The sequence below is a fragment of the Symsagittifera roscoffensis genome, chromosome 1 (assembly GCF_963678635.1).
Source record: "Symsagittifera roscoffensis chromosome 1, txSymRosc1.1, whole genome shotgun sequence".
Classification (NCBI taxonomy): domain Eukaryota; kingdom Metazoa; phylum Xenacoelomorpha; order Acoela; family Convolutidae; genus Symsagittifera; species Symsagittifera roscoffensis.
In genome coordinates, this window is record NC_087062.1 from 18,305,022 (window position 1) to 18,321,071 (window position 16,050).

Genomic DNA, 16,050 nt, shown 5'->3' on the forward strand with positions numbered 1-16,050 from the left:
GGCGATAACTTCTTTGTAAAACTTTTTGTTAGGGTCAGCTAATGCAGAAGAGATTCGCACTACCCGTTATCTCATCGAACCTACAAAATCAGATTTGAGAGGTTAGCTTTCGAGAAAAGTCAAAAAGATTCACAAAACGGTCAAAAATCAAAAAATGCAAAAAAAAGTTTGGTCGTAGCCACCTATGCAGGGGAGCTTTTTAAAGAGCTCAATGTATTGAGACCAAAAACTTAAATTTAAGACGGGTAGTTTTCGAGAAAACGAAAAAAAAAATCAAAAAATATGGTTCAAATAATCGTCCACACTTTTTCTAAGGCTACAGACAGAGGGGTCAATTAAAAAACTCTAGGGGAGGACGCAAGCACAAAAAGGAGCAATTGATACCCCTTTTTGAAAATCAAGAGAAGTTTCTGAGAAAAAAAAATTGCAAAAATTGAAAAAACTTTCCAAAACGAAAAAAAATTTTAACAAACTGATTTTTTAAAACATACAACTAATTTGAATAGTTCGGAGGTGAGTGCCTAAAATGTTTATCTTGAACGGCCAAAAATTAGGTAATTAAACCAATGGCAAATAAGCTGAAATACTTTTGGCCGAGTATTTGTTTAGCGAAACAACAAAAACACAGGAAATACGAATACAGGTTAAAAAAATTACAAAATGTAGGCGTAAATCAAGTACAAAACAAATATAAAGAACATTGTACGCAAAAAAAATAATTCCAAGATGTGACAAGTAAGCCGATAACACATAAGCATACAAATAATTAGCCGACAATTTTATTTGAAACAGAACATTCCCCGTTTGAAAATGAAAACAGGTCCTTTGCCGTCCCAGGCATATTCGTTACCACCAGGCTAACTTGGCCGCGAACGCTAGAAAATTTGAGTGCCTTATCAAACAAGGTAGCGATGAGTCTAGACGTCCAATGCGTCCTGTTCACAAAGTAGTTAGCGGGAAAGGAGTCTAGTTTCCGGTTGCAATACCCTCGCTTATCGCAAGGGTAATAGCTTAAACATGAAAAAAATCTTTAGTTAAACATGCGAAAATAATACGTAGGAAAAGCTTTAAAATGGCGAACTAGTAGCCCTCGCATTTAAATATATAATGGATCGATAGTAGATAGATTTTCAAAAGTTTCAGTCTGTCACGTTTTTGTGACCTTTACACTTTTGCTGTTCAATTGTGAAATTTCCTTCCTTTTCACAAGGAACTGAACTTCAAAAAAATCATAAGTCAAACCGCGAAAAACCAAAACTGAAGGTGAACAAATTTCAAGAAAATTTCCAGAAAACAAACAAAAAAATCACCAAGACCTATATAAGAGTATTCACTACGTTAATTACTCTTTAAAAGGGCCGTTGATTTTATAATTTATTTTCAATAATTAATGCGGAGAGTCTTTTTGTTTGTTTAACACCGAAAAGTTGGTCCAAAACAGTTGTTGCATTATTTTGGTAAATCGCTCACAACCGAAATCATTGTCATTCTGACTTCCAAATCTGTTTCCTATCATTTTGCAAATCAGCGCTAGTCTTGATCTTTGAAGATGAAAAAAAAACAATGAAATTCGATTTTATGAAAAAAGTGGGATAGAAACTAGGAAATATTGAAAAAGACCTTCAAAACCGCAAAACTTTACACGTGACGATTTATTTGTAAAAAAAAAAGTATTTACACTCAGCATTGCCCATGAGCGAAAGGGTGAAAGCAAGTTTTTCTACGTGTCTCACCTTTTTTTAATTTAGAAGAAACACTTGACAAGGGGTAAAAAGCATGACCTTTTAAGGTGCATAGCTGTCAAAAGACGTGGGGAACCGTATGCAAAAACAAAATATTTTCAAAAAATACTCGTAACCGTTTGCAATATCTGTGGGGACAAAAATCTAATTCATGAACATCTCCGATCTCTCTATGAAAACGAGTTGCCACTTTTGGCGAGTTTTCTTTTTTTTTAAAGAAAAATGCGAGCAGCCTTTTTTGCGAGTTGTCCCAGCACCTCCAACAACATCCGACAAACCAATGACAAGGCTACTAATGCACACACATCACACGTTACGCTATCGATCATACAAAATTAGTGGACAAAATTTCTATATTTGAATCCTTCTCACTAATTTAAAAAAACGAAAGCTTACAAAACTCAGTTTTTCTTATCTAAACTCTTCTGCTTCAGGATAGAGTTTTTGAACACAAGGACAAAACACAAGCTGTTGCTCTCTTTGAGAGACAACTTCAAATCAAAATATCAAAGAACATTTCTCATCAGGTAATGCACCAAACAAGGCAATTATGTTCTTCCTTCAAGTAATAGAGCATCACATCCATGTATGCCTTCATTTTGAGAGAATGACAAGCCAATGACTTGAATTGCTTCTGTTCAATTAATGCACTCGCCGCCCACGGTTTTCTTCCGTCTCTAAACTCTGGTTTTACGACGAAGTTATCCAATAGAAGTCCGGTTTTCAGCTCGAAAAGACTGACCAGCAGCTTCGAGTCTTCGGTTTGATTTCCAGGAATCACATCTTCACATCTACGCTGTCTGACTTCAAACATGAGCTTATTCGCTTGCAGTACACAATTTTTCACAGCATCATCAAAACTTTCAGTCGATGTTTCTTTAAACGAATATCGATTGTTAATAAGCAAAACCGTAGAAAAGTTACCTTTCTCAAAACTGTAGTCGTACTCAAACTCCAACGATTCGACAAACAGGTTTTTACGTAACATATTCAAATCGCGCAAATCATCGCAAATGACCAACTCAGCCTGATTCGTAAAGTTCAACTTCATAAGGCGAGCATTTTTTTGTAATTCGGAAGTTAGCTGAGACCTTTTTTCTTCCAAGAACTTCCTTTCTTCCAATGCAGATGACCACTGACTTCCTTGTAATTGGTCCACCCCCCATGAGCATAGAGTGGAACCTTTTTTTCTGGGGTCAACGGGACGACATTTCAGTTGTGACAACTCTTCGTTTAGCTGTCTATCGTCAGCTATTCTGGAAACACACGATACTGTGCCTGTCAATTCATCTTTTACTGGCATTGATTCCCTCATTCCATTTAGACAGAGCAGAACTTCTGTGGTTTTGCTGGCTGCAAGGTAGTTTTCGATTAGCTTTTTTGCCAGCTGGGTGTCACCTAATTTCACCTGAATTAATTTGGCAGCCCACGCTTCTTCAGCCATTTTTGTAGTGGAAGCTGAAAGAATTGGACACAGCTGAGATCAAATATCATTTTTTCTTATTTATTTTTCTGAAGATTTTTTTTTAATCTCAAAATTCAATACTTTGAAGTTTGCGATCAATTTCAGAACACAAATAACTTAAATACGGCGCAAAAATCGGCACCGCACCCATTATGTTGCATTTGGAAAACGTCGAATTCGCGAAAAAAAACAGCTATGATTCATTCGCCAGGTTGTGGTCGGGAAAAGGCGCAAAATCTCAAGCATTACACTTAATTTGTAACAGAACGGATTTAGGATTTTCTCGAGGGGAGGGGGGCGGATTCAAAAGTTTTCGAAAATTTTGCTTTTCTTTTTTTAGGTTGACCAAAATGATTTTCTGAGCGCTCCCAGAACAGGATAAAGTGCCTGTTTTGACACAATGTTTTACACGTGTTTTGAAGAAAAAAAAACGGGTCAAAAACGCCGTTTTCGGACACTTTTTGGAAAATTTTGACTAAAATATCGCGTTTTTTTTGGCATGCACTCACCTTCGAAATAAGTGTATGTTGGCGCCAAATCCGCCTCTAAAAACAGTAGGGTTGGTCATGTTTTAATTGATGTTTTAAAAAAAAACAGGTCGAATCCCTGAGGAAGGCGGGTCCCTGTTTTGTAATATGAAATTATCAATTGTTTTTAAGACAATCATCTTACCAAGTACTTTAATGGAGTAATAGATATCAGATGAATAGACCATCTCATGTCCAAACGCTGGGAGTAGCTTTGTTCTCCTGTGCGCTTTGGGAAGATCAATTACTTGCATCTCGCGACTTGCCACATTCCAAAGACCAAGCATATCCATCGCTTTTGTTGGAACAATGACAGATTTGGTAAATTTTCTGATTAATAATTCATTCGGTCTGGCATCTGTACCAATCGTTGGTTTAGGCGGTAGATCCAAGAACTGATCGATGGTTATGGTTCCAGGTACCCGCAAAACACCTGGAGCTTCAACAAAGATTGGTGTAAATATCAAATGACTAAATTTGTTGCGGCCTTTTGGATTTAATTTTACTTGAATTTGCATTATAGTTGCCCTGATAATGCAATCGCTTTCTAGAAAAAAAATACAAAAAAATTAGACAAAGATTAGATAAAGAATCCCGATAACACAGAGAACACGTTTGGTTGTTGTTTTTTTTTTTTCAAAATGGTTCCAACGAATCACAACTGAAATTACTTTAATATGACATATCATTCGACCCATTCAATTTTCATTTGTTTTTATCTTATTTACCCAGCAAAAAAAAAAAGTAAACCGACGCCAAAGTTTTTCACAAAAGTCAGTGGTCGAACATTAAATTCTCTCGTGATCAACTACTCGCAATGTTTTCTAACTTAGTAGCGTAATTTATTTTACGCACATTATCTGAACCATTGAAAATTTGAAAAACAATGAAAGTTGGGCCAGCGAAAATTTATAAATCAATCAGCAAACACTCAAAGGTCGACATCAATTTATAAAACCAATCACATTATTATCTCAGTTAGATTTGTATTTCATTTCATATTACCATTGACTTCAAACTCTGACATTGATGTATCAATTAAACGTCAAAAAAATACAATTGAATACCTATGTCATGTAATTAACCAAGTTCAATCAAATTTATCTTTCTGCTGAAAAAATGTATTCAAGTGATCGAAAAAATCAACGTGTCGAGAAAATAAATACTGATTAGATAATCAGAAACGTAGTCAACAGACAGTTGGAACTGTTGTTCAAGTAAAGGAAACAAAACAAATTGATCAAATTTCAAACCGTGACAATGAAAGCAAAACATAGCCAAAAAAGTTGAAAACGAGTCAATGAACTCAGGAAAAACCAAAAGAAAACGAATAGCCTTTTTAGAACAATAACACAAGCACAAGCAAAAAAGCTAATAAATAGTTATAAAAAGCAAAAAGGTAAGAAAAAAAGATAAAAAAAATTTAAATAACATTTGAAAAACAAATACTTTTACGGGAATCTAACAACTAGCCACTCGTAAAGCGGATAACACATGAAATCAAATTGCCAATACTATGCGGCAAAAGTGTTCTAGAAAAAAAAAACACTTTTTTATGCGAGTTGGATCGGAAAAAATGGCCTCGTACAATAACACGATGCTCTTAATCTAGCTTAGCAAAACCTAACCCAATTATAGAAAACTGGATCAATCGATATTTTTCCTTACACTAGTAAATATAAAACTTAAAATCCACTTTCGAAACTGAGTTTATTTACGTTTTTTTAACACAATTTGCCTTTTCGTAATTGGAGATTGTAACTTGCCATCCATAAAGCGAACAAATTTGCGTTGAGCTTGAAAAATTAAAAGTCAAACCACAAAAAATCGAAATTGAGCGTGAACAAGATTTAAGACAATTTCCTAAAAAATGAACTCAATAAGTGTGCTCAACCCACGTTCTCTGACACTGTAAAATGGAATTCAAGCACTCAAACTTTTTCGAGAAAAGTAACCTAATTTGAAAATAATTAGCAATTTTTTCACTTAGATGCGAAGTTGCAATTATGACCGATAACGTTACTGGGAAAAACTAAATGAGTAAAACTTTCAGTTTGAAAAATTTCTTTAGTGACGCACGCCAGTTATGAGTCTACATAATTGGTATGTGACGCAGTACCAGTCAGTTTGAAAAAAAAATTACCAACTAACATGCATCAATTTATAGAGCGGACGTATTTTAACTAGTATACGAAAAAGTTGATTAAAACAACCGACCCTGCCCAGGTTCGAACCCTCTTATTTTGTTGCGGGTCTCCTTCCTTACCTCTACGCTACAGATCCACGATACCTTGAAGCTTAAGTGCAATTTGTAAAATAAAAGCCTGTGTTAAAATGCTTAGCATTGGCTGCACTTAATAGCTGGTTATTGATCAAAATAAAAACACTTTGAAAATGAACACTAATATTTGCTACTTAGGTTGAAAAAAAAGAGATTTCATACTGTCACACAAGCTTTGCTTGTGTAAATAAGTAAAACATTGAAAAAAGCATAGTTCAATTTTGCACCCCATTTGCAATTTTGTTATTGAGGAAGAGAGTGTCGTAGTTTGCTTCGAAAATCGAACTAGACTGCTCATAACAGGCCGAAGCCCTGAATGTTCCGACTGCCTTTTAAGGTTTTTTTGGAGCAGTAATAACATCAAAAAATTAAATGTAATAAAATAAAATGAAATTTTTTTTCTCTAAAATTTGAAATTTTTTATGAAAATCATCCCCCCACACGCCATATAAAGTACAAAAGGATAGATTTAGCTCCTTGTAACAAATCAATTATGGCAAATAAGCTTCCTTCAACCAATTTGGAACGATTTTAAGACGGATTAAATCTCCGCTTACGCGTTAATAGCGCGAAATATATCGCGCGTTAATTGTCCCAAATTGGCCAAATGGCAATCTTTAAACCCCCATAAATTTACGAAAAATGATCACAGCTGATATAACTTTTCAATTTTGAGCTCAGGGCAACAATAGCTTTCGAATGATATGAAAAAATTCCGTCAAAAATGGCTAGTTAAAAAGTCGAAATTTGTCTGAAGAAAAAAAAAACCCACCCCGAGCACAAATATTCCGTTACTTTCGTATCGAAAGTCGGAACAATGAGAACTTGAAAAGTATTCACAGTTCAAACCGCGAAAAATTAAAAATTCGTACACTTTTTCTTGAAAAAGAAATTCGTACACTTTTTCTTGAAAAACAAACTGAACTACACGACCCAACTGAGTGAAAATCCACTTCGTTTACTTAATTTCATAGCAATCTAAATGCTTAGATAAGTAAAGTCGATAATTTATGTCGTTTGAAAATCAAACAAATGTAAACCCCTTTGAAATAATGTTGCCTGTACTCACTTTCATTGCAGACTTTATTGAGAATAGAAGCGTAATTCCTCCGTTCCCATTCCGGAATCAAGTTATTTTGTCTGATCATAATTTCCAGCCTCGTCATTTTGCCCTCCAACACTGACTTCGGTGCTACCTTCAAAATTGTTCGCTTCAGTGGTACTTTTTTCACCGATTCAGCTTTTTTCTGCTTCCTGCTCATCTTATTCTGCTTCTTGTTTTTAGCGTTACACCGCCGTGGATTTTTGACTAAGGTGTTTACAGGATGAATATAATTTTGAGATAAAGCAGGTTGTAATCGAAACGCTGTGTCCCATGGAGGCGGAATCCAGGGTCGAAATCCTCCACTGCTGCGCAGAGCGGTTGTTCCTAATGAAGGATATGTTGGTCTTGGCCACCGTTGATGTTGTGAAGCACAATGGTTTGCGGGTTGACTATACTCTTGAGCAGAATTCGTAACTGCGCCGCCATGAAAATTCGCCACGGGATCGCTGAACAAATGGAACCCCAGGCTAGCTTGGCACCGTTGTAACAGATTAGATACTGATGACTGATCCCATCCGTAAATAATTAACAACTTGGCACATGCAGCATTGATTGCTCCTAATGCAGATGATGCTGAAATAAAAAAAAACTAAAAACTCGATATTCTTGCTGAAGATATTAAAGGACAATAGAAAACCATTTCAATACCTTAATTCCTTTCGACAAATTGTCTATTGCAAATGAAAAATTGATTTAGCTACAATGCGCGACACTGGTCATGAAAGAGCTTTACAGAAACATTAACAGAGCGGAGAACGCATTTCTACACTCTTTGGAAAAAGTTAATTGGTTCATGAAACTTTTGGTCCATAATAAGGGGAGCGGTGGAGAAGCTGTTACGTCTACACCTGTTAATTATGAATATTTATGAAGTTATTTTTATATACTTTACAGATATCGATGTTGGTTTGAACTAACAAACGTCTGTCATTTTAATACCAGCAGGATTATTGCTGCAATATCGATCTACAAGCAGATGGCTGAAAATGATCGTGCAGTCATGATTTAAAAATTCTGCACGTGATGTGCGAAAGAAATATGAGACGTAGAAGAAAAGCGAACGCTAGCATAGCATTGACTTTGGTTCTGTACAGAGAGGTTGCACTAGAAGTTCCTGTGCCAAACTTAAAGCAGAAAATGGCCTGAAATCTTGATTGGTCGGCGTGATGATGCGTTTGAGTTAGAAAAATCTGACAGAGCATATGGAATTTGTGAGGCGTTCGAGACCAGCATCTTAATAAGTATCAGAGTACGTTGTAGCGTTTGAAGATCAAATCATCGAGCTGCTGCCCTTGGAATGACCGTTAAAGCTTGCTTTAACCGACCCGGTTAAAGCGTACAAACTATTAAAAACTGCTAATATGTCACAGAAAGGCCAAATGTCTCGACCTACATCATTTGACCATTTTGGGCAGCAATATCTGGTATCTACACTTTATCAACATTTTCTCGCGTTTCAGTCAAGCAGTGATAGTTGAGAGCAAGGCTGTTCAAAAATTAATGGGGGAAAAAATTAACGGCCATTAATGGATGGCCATTAATGGATTTTTTAATATTCAAAATGGCATTAATGGATTTTTAATTCGAAAAATTAAAGGCTATTTCCGTTATTTCAGAGAAAGATGTCTTGTGCGGTGGAAAGTGGAAATCCAAACAAAGTGCAAACAACTTTTTGGAGCCGACCTCGAACCGTATTGAAAGATTTTTCAGCGCAACTGGGTATTCTCTGGGTGACCTGCGGCAGTCAATAAACCCTTTACATCTCGAAGAACAGCTCTTTCTCAAAGCCAATGCACGAATGTGGAATGTTGAAACCGTCAATGACGCTCTTCAAGAAGAAAACTGAGAAACATTCGAACTGAACGCCATTAATGGCCATAATGGCCATTAATGGATTTTTAGTTTTCTCCATTTCCGTTAATTGATTTTTCGCTGAAATTCAATTTTTCAATTGAAAATTAATTTTTGAGCAGCCTTGGTTGAGAGCAAGCTACCTTCGGAAATCATGGGAGCATCCTTTCAGCAGTAGATATCTGCGCTCGGTCATTTTAATCAAGTCATCATTGACAATGGATGATAATTCAGTGACGAAGATTTGCGTTCAATGGTTACAACTGCCGCGAGGAGTCCATTGGGATTTGAGAGAGAAACAATGTTGTAGTTACTGAATTGCTGTTGAAGCTAGTAGAACACCATCACAAAAAAGTTGAAATTCACCACGCGCAGGCTGTTTCAGCCAAGAATTCGTAGCAAAAATGATATGGGTTTTTGCCTTATCAAACTGCTTTGGGGAAACCCCCTGTACCAGATTTTTCAGACCATAATAGTACAGCTGACATCGAAGACAAAACGAATTCGCAAGTTGTGGTTGATCAAAGGAACTCATTGCATGACGCAATAGTAGCTTTCAAGAAAGCTCAAAGCTCTAATCGGATTCGACAAGCTTTCAGAGCTAAATTGAAAATGTCTGTAGGGCCTTTCAAACGTGAATTAGTTTTTGTTTCAAACCCAGGGTGCTTAAGAAGACTCTTTGAGCCTGACATTGAAGCAGAAAATTTAATTCAGGAGTTGAACACGTGAACTGAATCTAGTTTGCCTACGAGAGACCCTGAGGTCATAATCGACAATTATGTTAATGAACCAGGAAGCAAATCTCTCAGAACGACAGCAGAAACGATTTATTATTACTGAAGTAACGACCCTGAACAGGCTCGACCTGCACAAGTTACTTTGAACATGACTATCCCAAAAGTGAGACAGCACGTTTTGTTTTTAAGCAAAAATCTGATCAAAACATATGGTATAAATCAAAAATTAGCGACAAAACAGGTTAGAATGAAAATAAAAACAAAAACTGGAGAAATTTCGAGTATCTTGAGGGGGAGTTAGAGGGAACGAAAGGATGTATTGACTAGAGCAGAAATGTTAAAACTTGTGAAGCTCATGATTCACAAAAGAACATAGAAACTTCAGAAGATTTGAACGCGTTTTACAAAAAGAAAATTACAAACCACAGACCAATAACCAGTTAGATAATTCGGCAAAAAGGTTTAAGAGTGAGAGAGAGATACGAGCCCGAATAAGGTTTTTGCAGCAACTTCAGAGGTGTATCTGGGAGCAAAGTTGAAGGAGATGGGTGTCTAAAAAAAAGTACCTGGTAGCAAAATTTCCACTAGGTGGGTGCTGATATCAAAAAACAACGTACTGAAGGCTTGGTTGGGAGCTAAAGGACTCTAAGATAACACAATTCCAAAAACTAAATCAATGCGTGATTCGCCTACATGCTCCCGAGAAATGCTACATCGTTATTCTACTCATGGGAGCTTTTTTTGATCGTTGAACTCGCTAGACGTCAAAACGGCATCGTTTTTAAAGGGTGATAACAAGAACTAAACAATGGAACCAAACTTCCAATTTAAGCAAATTGTGAAAAATCTTAAGACTTCTTCATAAATGTGTATATGGGCTTAATCATGCATCCAAACAACGGTAGATATCAATTCACAGATGCCTAACACATAGAGCAGTTCAAACTTCTAAGCATGATTGATGTGCGTTTTTTTATCACAGAGGTCAACAACGCTTGCGAGGAATATTTTGCTGCCATGTCGGCTGCTAGGTATAGACTGCATATTCACATTTTGAGACAAGTTTCGAAAAGTTCCAAAGTTTTTTTTGCCATTGGAAGTGAAGGCAGCTGAGTTTTTACTTATTTGGGTACCTGTATTATGACAGAACCAGGAGAACTTTGATCAAACAGTTTGGTTAAATAAAAACATTGGAACAAACTTCTGAAACAGTAAGTGACTCTTAGGCTTTACCAATGAGAATTCCGGCAATTTTGACAGTTAATTACGGTTAAAAAAATACCGGAAAATTCCGCAATTTTGTGAACGCCTCTACTATCTATGACAAAATAAAATAACTTTCAAACACTTGAATAATTTATTCAAAAGTGGAGTGTTATCATGAAGCAAAACCAATTTTTCCGATAAGTCTGGAGTCAATCTGTTCCGTTTAACGGAAATGACGCTGCTAGGGCCTTTTAAACGTGAATTATCATGATCGTTTTTTAAAAACTCAGGATGCTAAAGACAGTGAGCCTGAAATTGACGCGAAAAAATTCATGCAGTAGTCGAACACGCAAACTGAATCTAGTTTGCCTACGAGAGACCCTGAAGTCATAATAGATAATTATGTCAATGAACGAGCCAGCAAATCTCTCAGCACGACAGCAGAAACGATTTCGGATTACTGCGGTAACGATCCTGCACATTACTCTGAACACGACTATCCCAAAATAGAGACAGCACGTTTTGTTTTTGAGCAAAAATCTGATCAAAACGTATCGTATAAAGCAAAAACTAGCAATAAAGCTGGCAAGAATAATAACAAAAACAAGAATTGGCTGAATGACGCAATAGTAGCTTTCAAGAAAGCTCAAAGCTCTAATCGGATTCGACAAGCTTTCAGAGCTAAATTGAAAATGTCTGTAGGGCCTTTCAAACGTGCATTAGTTTTTGTTTCAAACCCAGGGTGCTTAAGAAGACTCTTTGAGCCTGACATTGAAGCAGAAAATTTAATTCAGGAGTTGAACACGCGAACTGAATCTAGTTTGCCTACGAGAGACCCTGAGGTCATAATCGAAAATTATGTTAATGAACCAGGAAGCAAATCTCTCAGAACGACAGCAGAAACGATTTATTATTACTGAAGTAACGACCCTGAACAGGCTCGACCTGCACAAGTTACTTTGAACATGACTATCCCAAAAGTGAGACAGCACGTTTTGTTTTTAAGCAAAAATCTGATCAAAACATATGGTATAAAGCAAAAATTAGCGACAAAGCAGGTTAGAATGAAAATAAAAACAAAAACTGGAGAAATTTCGAGTATCTTGAGGGTGAGTTAGAGGGAACGAAAGGATGTATTGACTAGAGCAGAAATGTTAAAACTTGTGAAGCTCATGATTCACAAAAGAACATAGAAACTTCAGAAGATTTGAACGCGTTTTACAAAAAGAAAATTACAAACCACAGACCAATAACCAGTTAGATAATTCGGCAAAAAGATTTAAGAGTGAGAGAGAGATACGAGCCCGAATAAGGTTTTTGCAGCAACTTCAGAGGTGTATCTGGGAGCAAAGTTGAAGGAGATGGGTGTCTAAAAAAAAGTACCTGGTAGCAAAATTTCCACTAGGTGGGTGCTGATATCAAAAAACAACGTACTGAAGGCTTGGTTGGGAGCTAAAGGACTCTAAGATAACATAATTCCAAAAACTAAATCAATGCGTGATTCGCCTACATGCTCCCGAGAAATGCTACATCGTTATTCTACTCATGGGAGCTTTTTTTGATCGTTGAACTCGCTAGACGTCAAAACGGCATCGTTTTTAAAGGGTGATAACAAGAACTAAACAATGGAACCAAACTTCCAATTTAAGCAAATTGTGAAAAATCTTAAGACTTCTTCATAAATGTGTATATGGGCTTAATCATGCATCCAAACAACGGTAGATATCAATTCACAGATGCCTAACACAGAGCAGTTCAAACTTCTAAGCATGATTGATGTGCGTTTTTTATCACAGAGATCAACAACGCTTGCGAGGAATATTTTGCTGCCATGTCGGCTGCTAGGTATAGACTGCATATTCACATTTTGAGACAAGTTTCGAAAAGTTCCAAAGTTTTTTTTGCCATTGGAAGTGAAGGCAGCTGAGTTTTTACTTATTTGGGTACCTGTATTATGACAGAACCAGGAGGAACTTTGATCAAACAGTTTGGTTAAATAAAAACATTGGAACAAACTTCTGAAACAGTAAGTGACTCTTAGGCTTTACCAGTGAGAATTCCGGCAATTTTGACAGTTAATTACGGTTAAAAAAATACCGGAAAATTCCGCAATTTTGTGAACGCCTCTACTATCTATGACAAAATAAAATAACTTTCAAACACTTGAATAATTTATTCAAAAGTGGAGTGTTATCATGAAGCAAAACCAATTTTTCCGATAAGTCTGGAGTCAATCTGTTCCGTTTAACGGAAATGACGCTGCTAGGGCCTTTTAAACGTGAATTATCATGATCGTTTTTTAAAAACTCAGGATGCTAAAGACAGTGAGCCTGAAATTGACGCGAAAAAATTCATGCAGTAGTCGAACACGCAAACTGAATCTAGTTTGCCTACGAGAGACCCTGAAGTCATAATAGATAATTATGTCAATGAACGAGCCAGAAAATCTCTCAGCACGACAGCAGAAACGATTTCGGATTACTGCGGTAACGATCCTGCACATTACTCTGAACACGACTATCCCAAAATAGAGACAGCACGTTTTGTTTTTGAGCAAAAATCTGATCAAAACGTATCGTATAAAGCAAAAACTAGCCATAAAGCTGGCAAGAATAATAACAAAAACAAGAATTGGCTGAATTCAGAGTATCTTGCGGGTGAGTTACAAGGAAAGAACGGATGTATTAACTAGAGCAAAGATGTTAAAGTTTGTGAAACTTATGATTCACAAAAAAGCATCGAAACTTCAGAAGATTTGAATGCCGTTTACAAATTGAAAACTACGAACCAAAGACCAACATTCAGATAGATAATTCGGCACAAAGATTTAAGAATGAGAGAAATACGAGTGCAGATAGGATTTTTGCAGCAACTTCAGACGAAAATCTGCGAGCAAAGTTGAAGGCAATAGGTTTTTAAGAATGAAGTATCTGGGAGCAAAATTGCCATTCGATGGGTACTGACAGCAAATAACGAGGTACTGAAGTTACAGTTGGGAGCTAAATGTTTCCAAGATAACACAATTCCAGAAACTAAATCAATGCGTGATTTACCTACATGTTCCCTCGTTATTCTAATCATGGGCGCTTATTGGTGGTCGTTGCACTCAACAGCGTTTTTACTGGGCGATAACATGAATTGAACCTATATATAAAAGGTCTCCAATGGAAGCAAATTGCGAAAAATCTTATGGCTTCTTCATAAATGGGTATATGGGCTCAATGATGCATCCAAACAATGGCTTTTTTTAATCTCAGAGGTCAACAACGCTTGCGAGAAATATTTTGCTGCGATGTTGACAGTTTGGTATGGACTGGATATTCACAATTTGAGCCAAATTTCGAAAAGTTCGAAAAAATTTTGTCATTGGAAGTGAATGCAGCTGAGTTTTTACTTATTTGGGTTATGACAGAAACATGTAGAACTTCGATCAAGCAGATTGATTAAATAAAAAGATTGGAACAAATTCCTGAAACAGTAAGGAATTCTGGAGACAATAATGTTAGGCTTTACCAGTTAGAAGTCGTAAGGACTTTGTTGGCCAGCTTCTATAGTTAGGGCTGGAACACCAACATGTCCTGATATCGTGCAAACTGAGTCAAGTCGATGCTGTTAACGTCAGTAAACAAAGTATGTCATAAGTAATATACGAGAAAAGTATCGCTTTGTTTCTATAAAATTGCGCATTATAACGAGGATGTTTTGTCGCTCTTTAGACTAGAGATGTACCGGATTCCGGCAATTTTCACGGTTAATTCGGGTAAAAAAATACCGGAAAATGACAAAAAATTAACTTTCAAACACTTGAATAATTTTTTCAAAAGTGGAATGTTATCATGAAGCAAAACCAATTTTTCCGATAAATCTGGAGTCAATCTGTTCCGTTTGGCGGAAATGACGTTGCTAGATGAGCTGAATATAAAAGTTACACAAAGCAAAGTAAAAGTTATTAGCAGTAGTCTCTTTTGTCAATATAAAGCAAACATTATTCATCAGCACTGTAAACGAATTCCGGCTGATTTCGGAATTCCAGCAAAATCATTTCCGGTTACATCTCTACTTTAGACCGATGCATCTCTGGAAAATAGTCAGGATGGATCCACACAAGGTGGCATTTTTGTTGCAGTGATCAAGGATAAAAATCAGATAAGTCCACTTTTTTGGCAGTCCTGGAAATTAAAACGGGTGGTGCATAGTACTCTAGCTGCAGAGACATTAGCGTTGACTGAGGGTTTGGATATATCCTAATACCCATTACCTTTCGCGATCAAATTGCAGATATAACGTCCGAAAAATTGCATATTCAATGTTCTACAGACAATAGGTCGCTGATAGACTCGATAAAGACACTGAAAAACGTTTTGGAGAAACGTCTTAGAGTGGAAACTACATATTTTCGTGATACAAATGCCAGCGAATCAGTTTTTGCTTTTTTCGCATCCTCGGAGGATCAACTGGCAGATTTATTTACAAAGAATAACCTAAAAGCAGCTGAAATTTTCCAGAAGAAACATGACGTATAATCTAACCGGTCACACCCTGCTGAAATTTGAGCAATGAGCATTTATAGTTAACTTTCATGTTTTATTGCACTGAGCCTAGAAGTATACGTGAAACCCGATAAAATAATGGTTCTTGTTGTTGTTGTAGATACATCGATCTCTGCTTCGAGCTTCTGATTGAATAAGAGCGATTGTCTCGAGAGATCGAGAGAGAGAGAGAGAGAGAGAGTTAGGGAAATTTCGTTCTTGTCTGGTCATGTTGGTTTCGTCTCGTTCAATCTATCTCTGCAGCTCCCCCAGGATCTCTAGCGGCAAAACCGACGTAGAAGGTGAACCACCTTTTCCAGTTCAAAAAATGGATGCCTCTACGCGGCTGGACCACGCATCGCCCAGCAGGGTGGTGCCCAAATTCCAATCATCCTACATCGGTCTCGTGTCGAGAGCCAAAGTGAGAAAAGGAGAGAGAGAGAGTGTTGCGAGAGAGAGAAGGGGAAGAGAAAAGGAGGGAAAAGGGGGGAAGACGAAGAAGAAACAGGAGAGAAAACGAAAGAACAAAGAGAAGAAACAAGACATGTGTTTTTGAGAAATGAGCAGCCAAAACCAGCCTACCTGCTCATGTACTTGTTACTGGCTG

At 36.9% G+C, this 16,050-nt stretch overlaps 1 protein-coding gene across 5 annotated transcripts in view; it reads right to left on the reverse strand.

Moving 5' to 3' along the window:
- Positions 1–16,050, reverse strand: part of LOC134839395 (adenosine deaminase domain-containing protein 1-like) — a 136,558-nt gene that overhangs the window by 21,266 nt on the left and 99,242 nt on the right. For 3 of the 5 annotated variants that reach the window (XM_063854932.1, XM_063854964.1, XM_063854948.1), the window contains 3 exons: positions 7,085–7,693; positions 3,880–4,173; positions 2,113–3,200 (listed from right to left, as the gene is read on the reverse strand). The exons of 1 other annotated variant lie outside the window; for it this stretch is intronic. In XM_063854932.1, coding sequence (XP_063711002.1) covers positions 2,266–3,200; positions 3,880–4,173; positions 7,085–7,693 — 1,838 coding nt within the window. In that variant the 3' untranslated portion in view covers positions 2,113–2,265. Of the gene's footprint in view, positions 1–2,112; positions 3,201–3,879; positions 4,174–7,084; positions 7,694–16,050 lie in introns of those variants that run through there. One more of the 5 variants, XM_063854941.1, reaches the window with a different exon arrangement.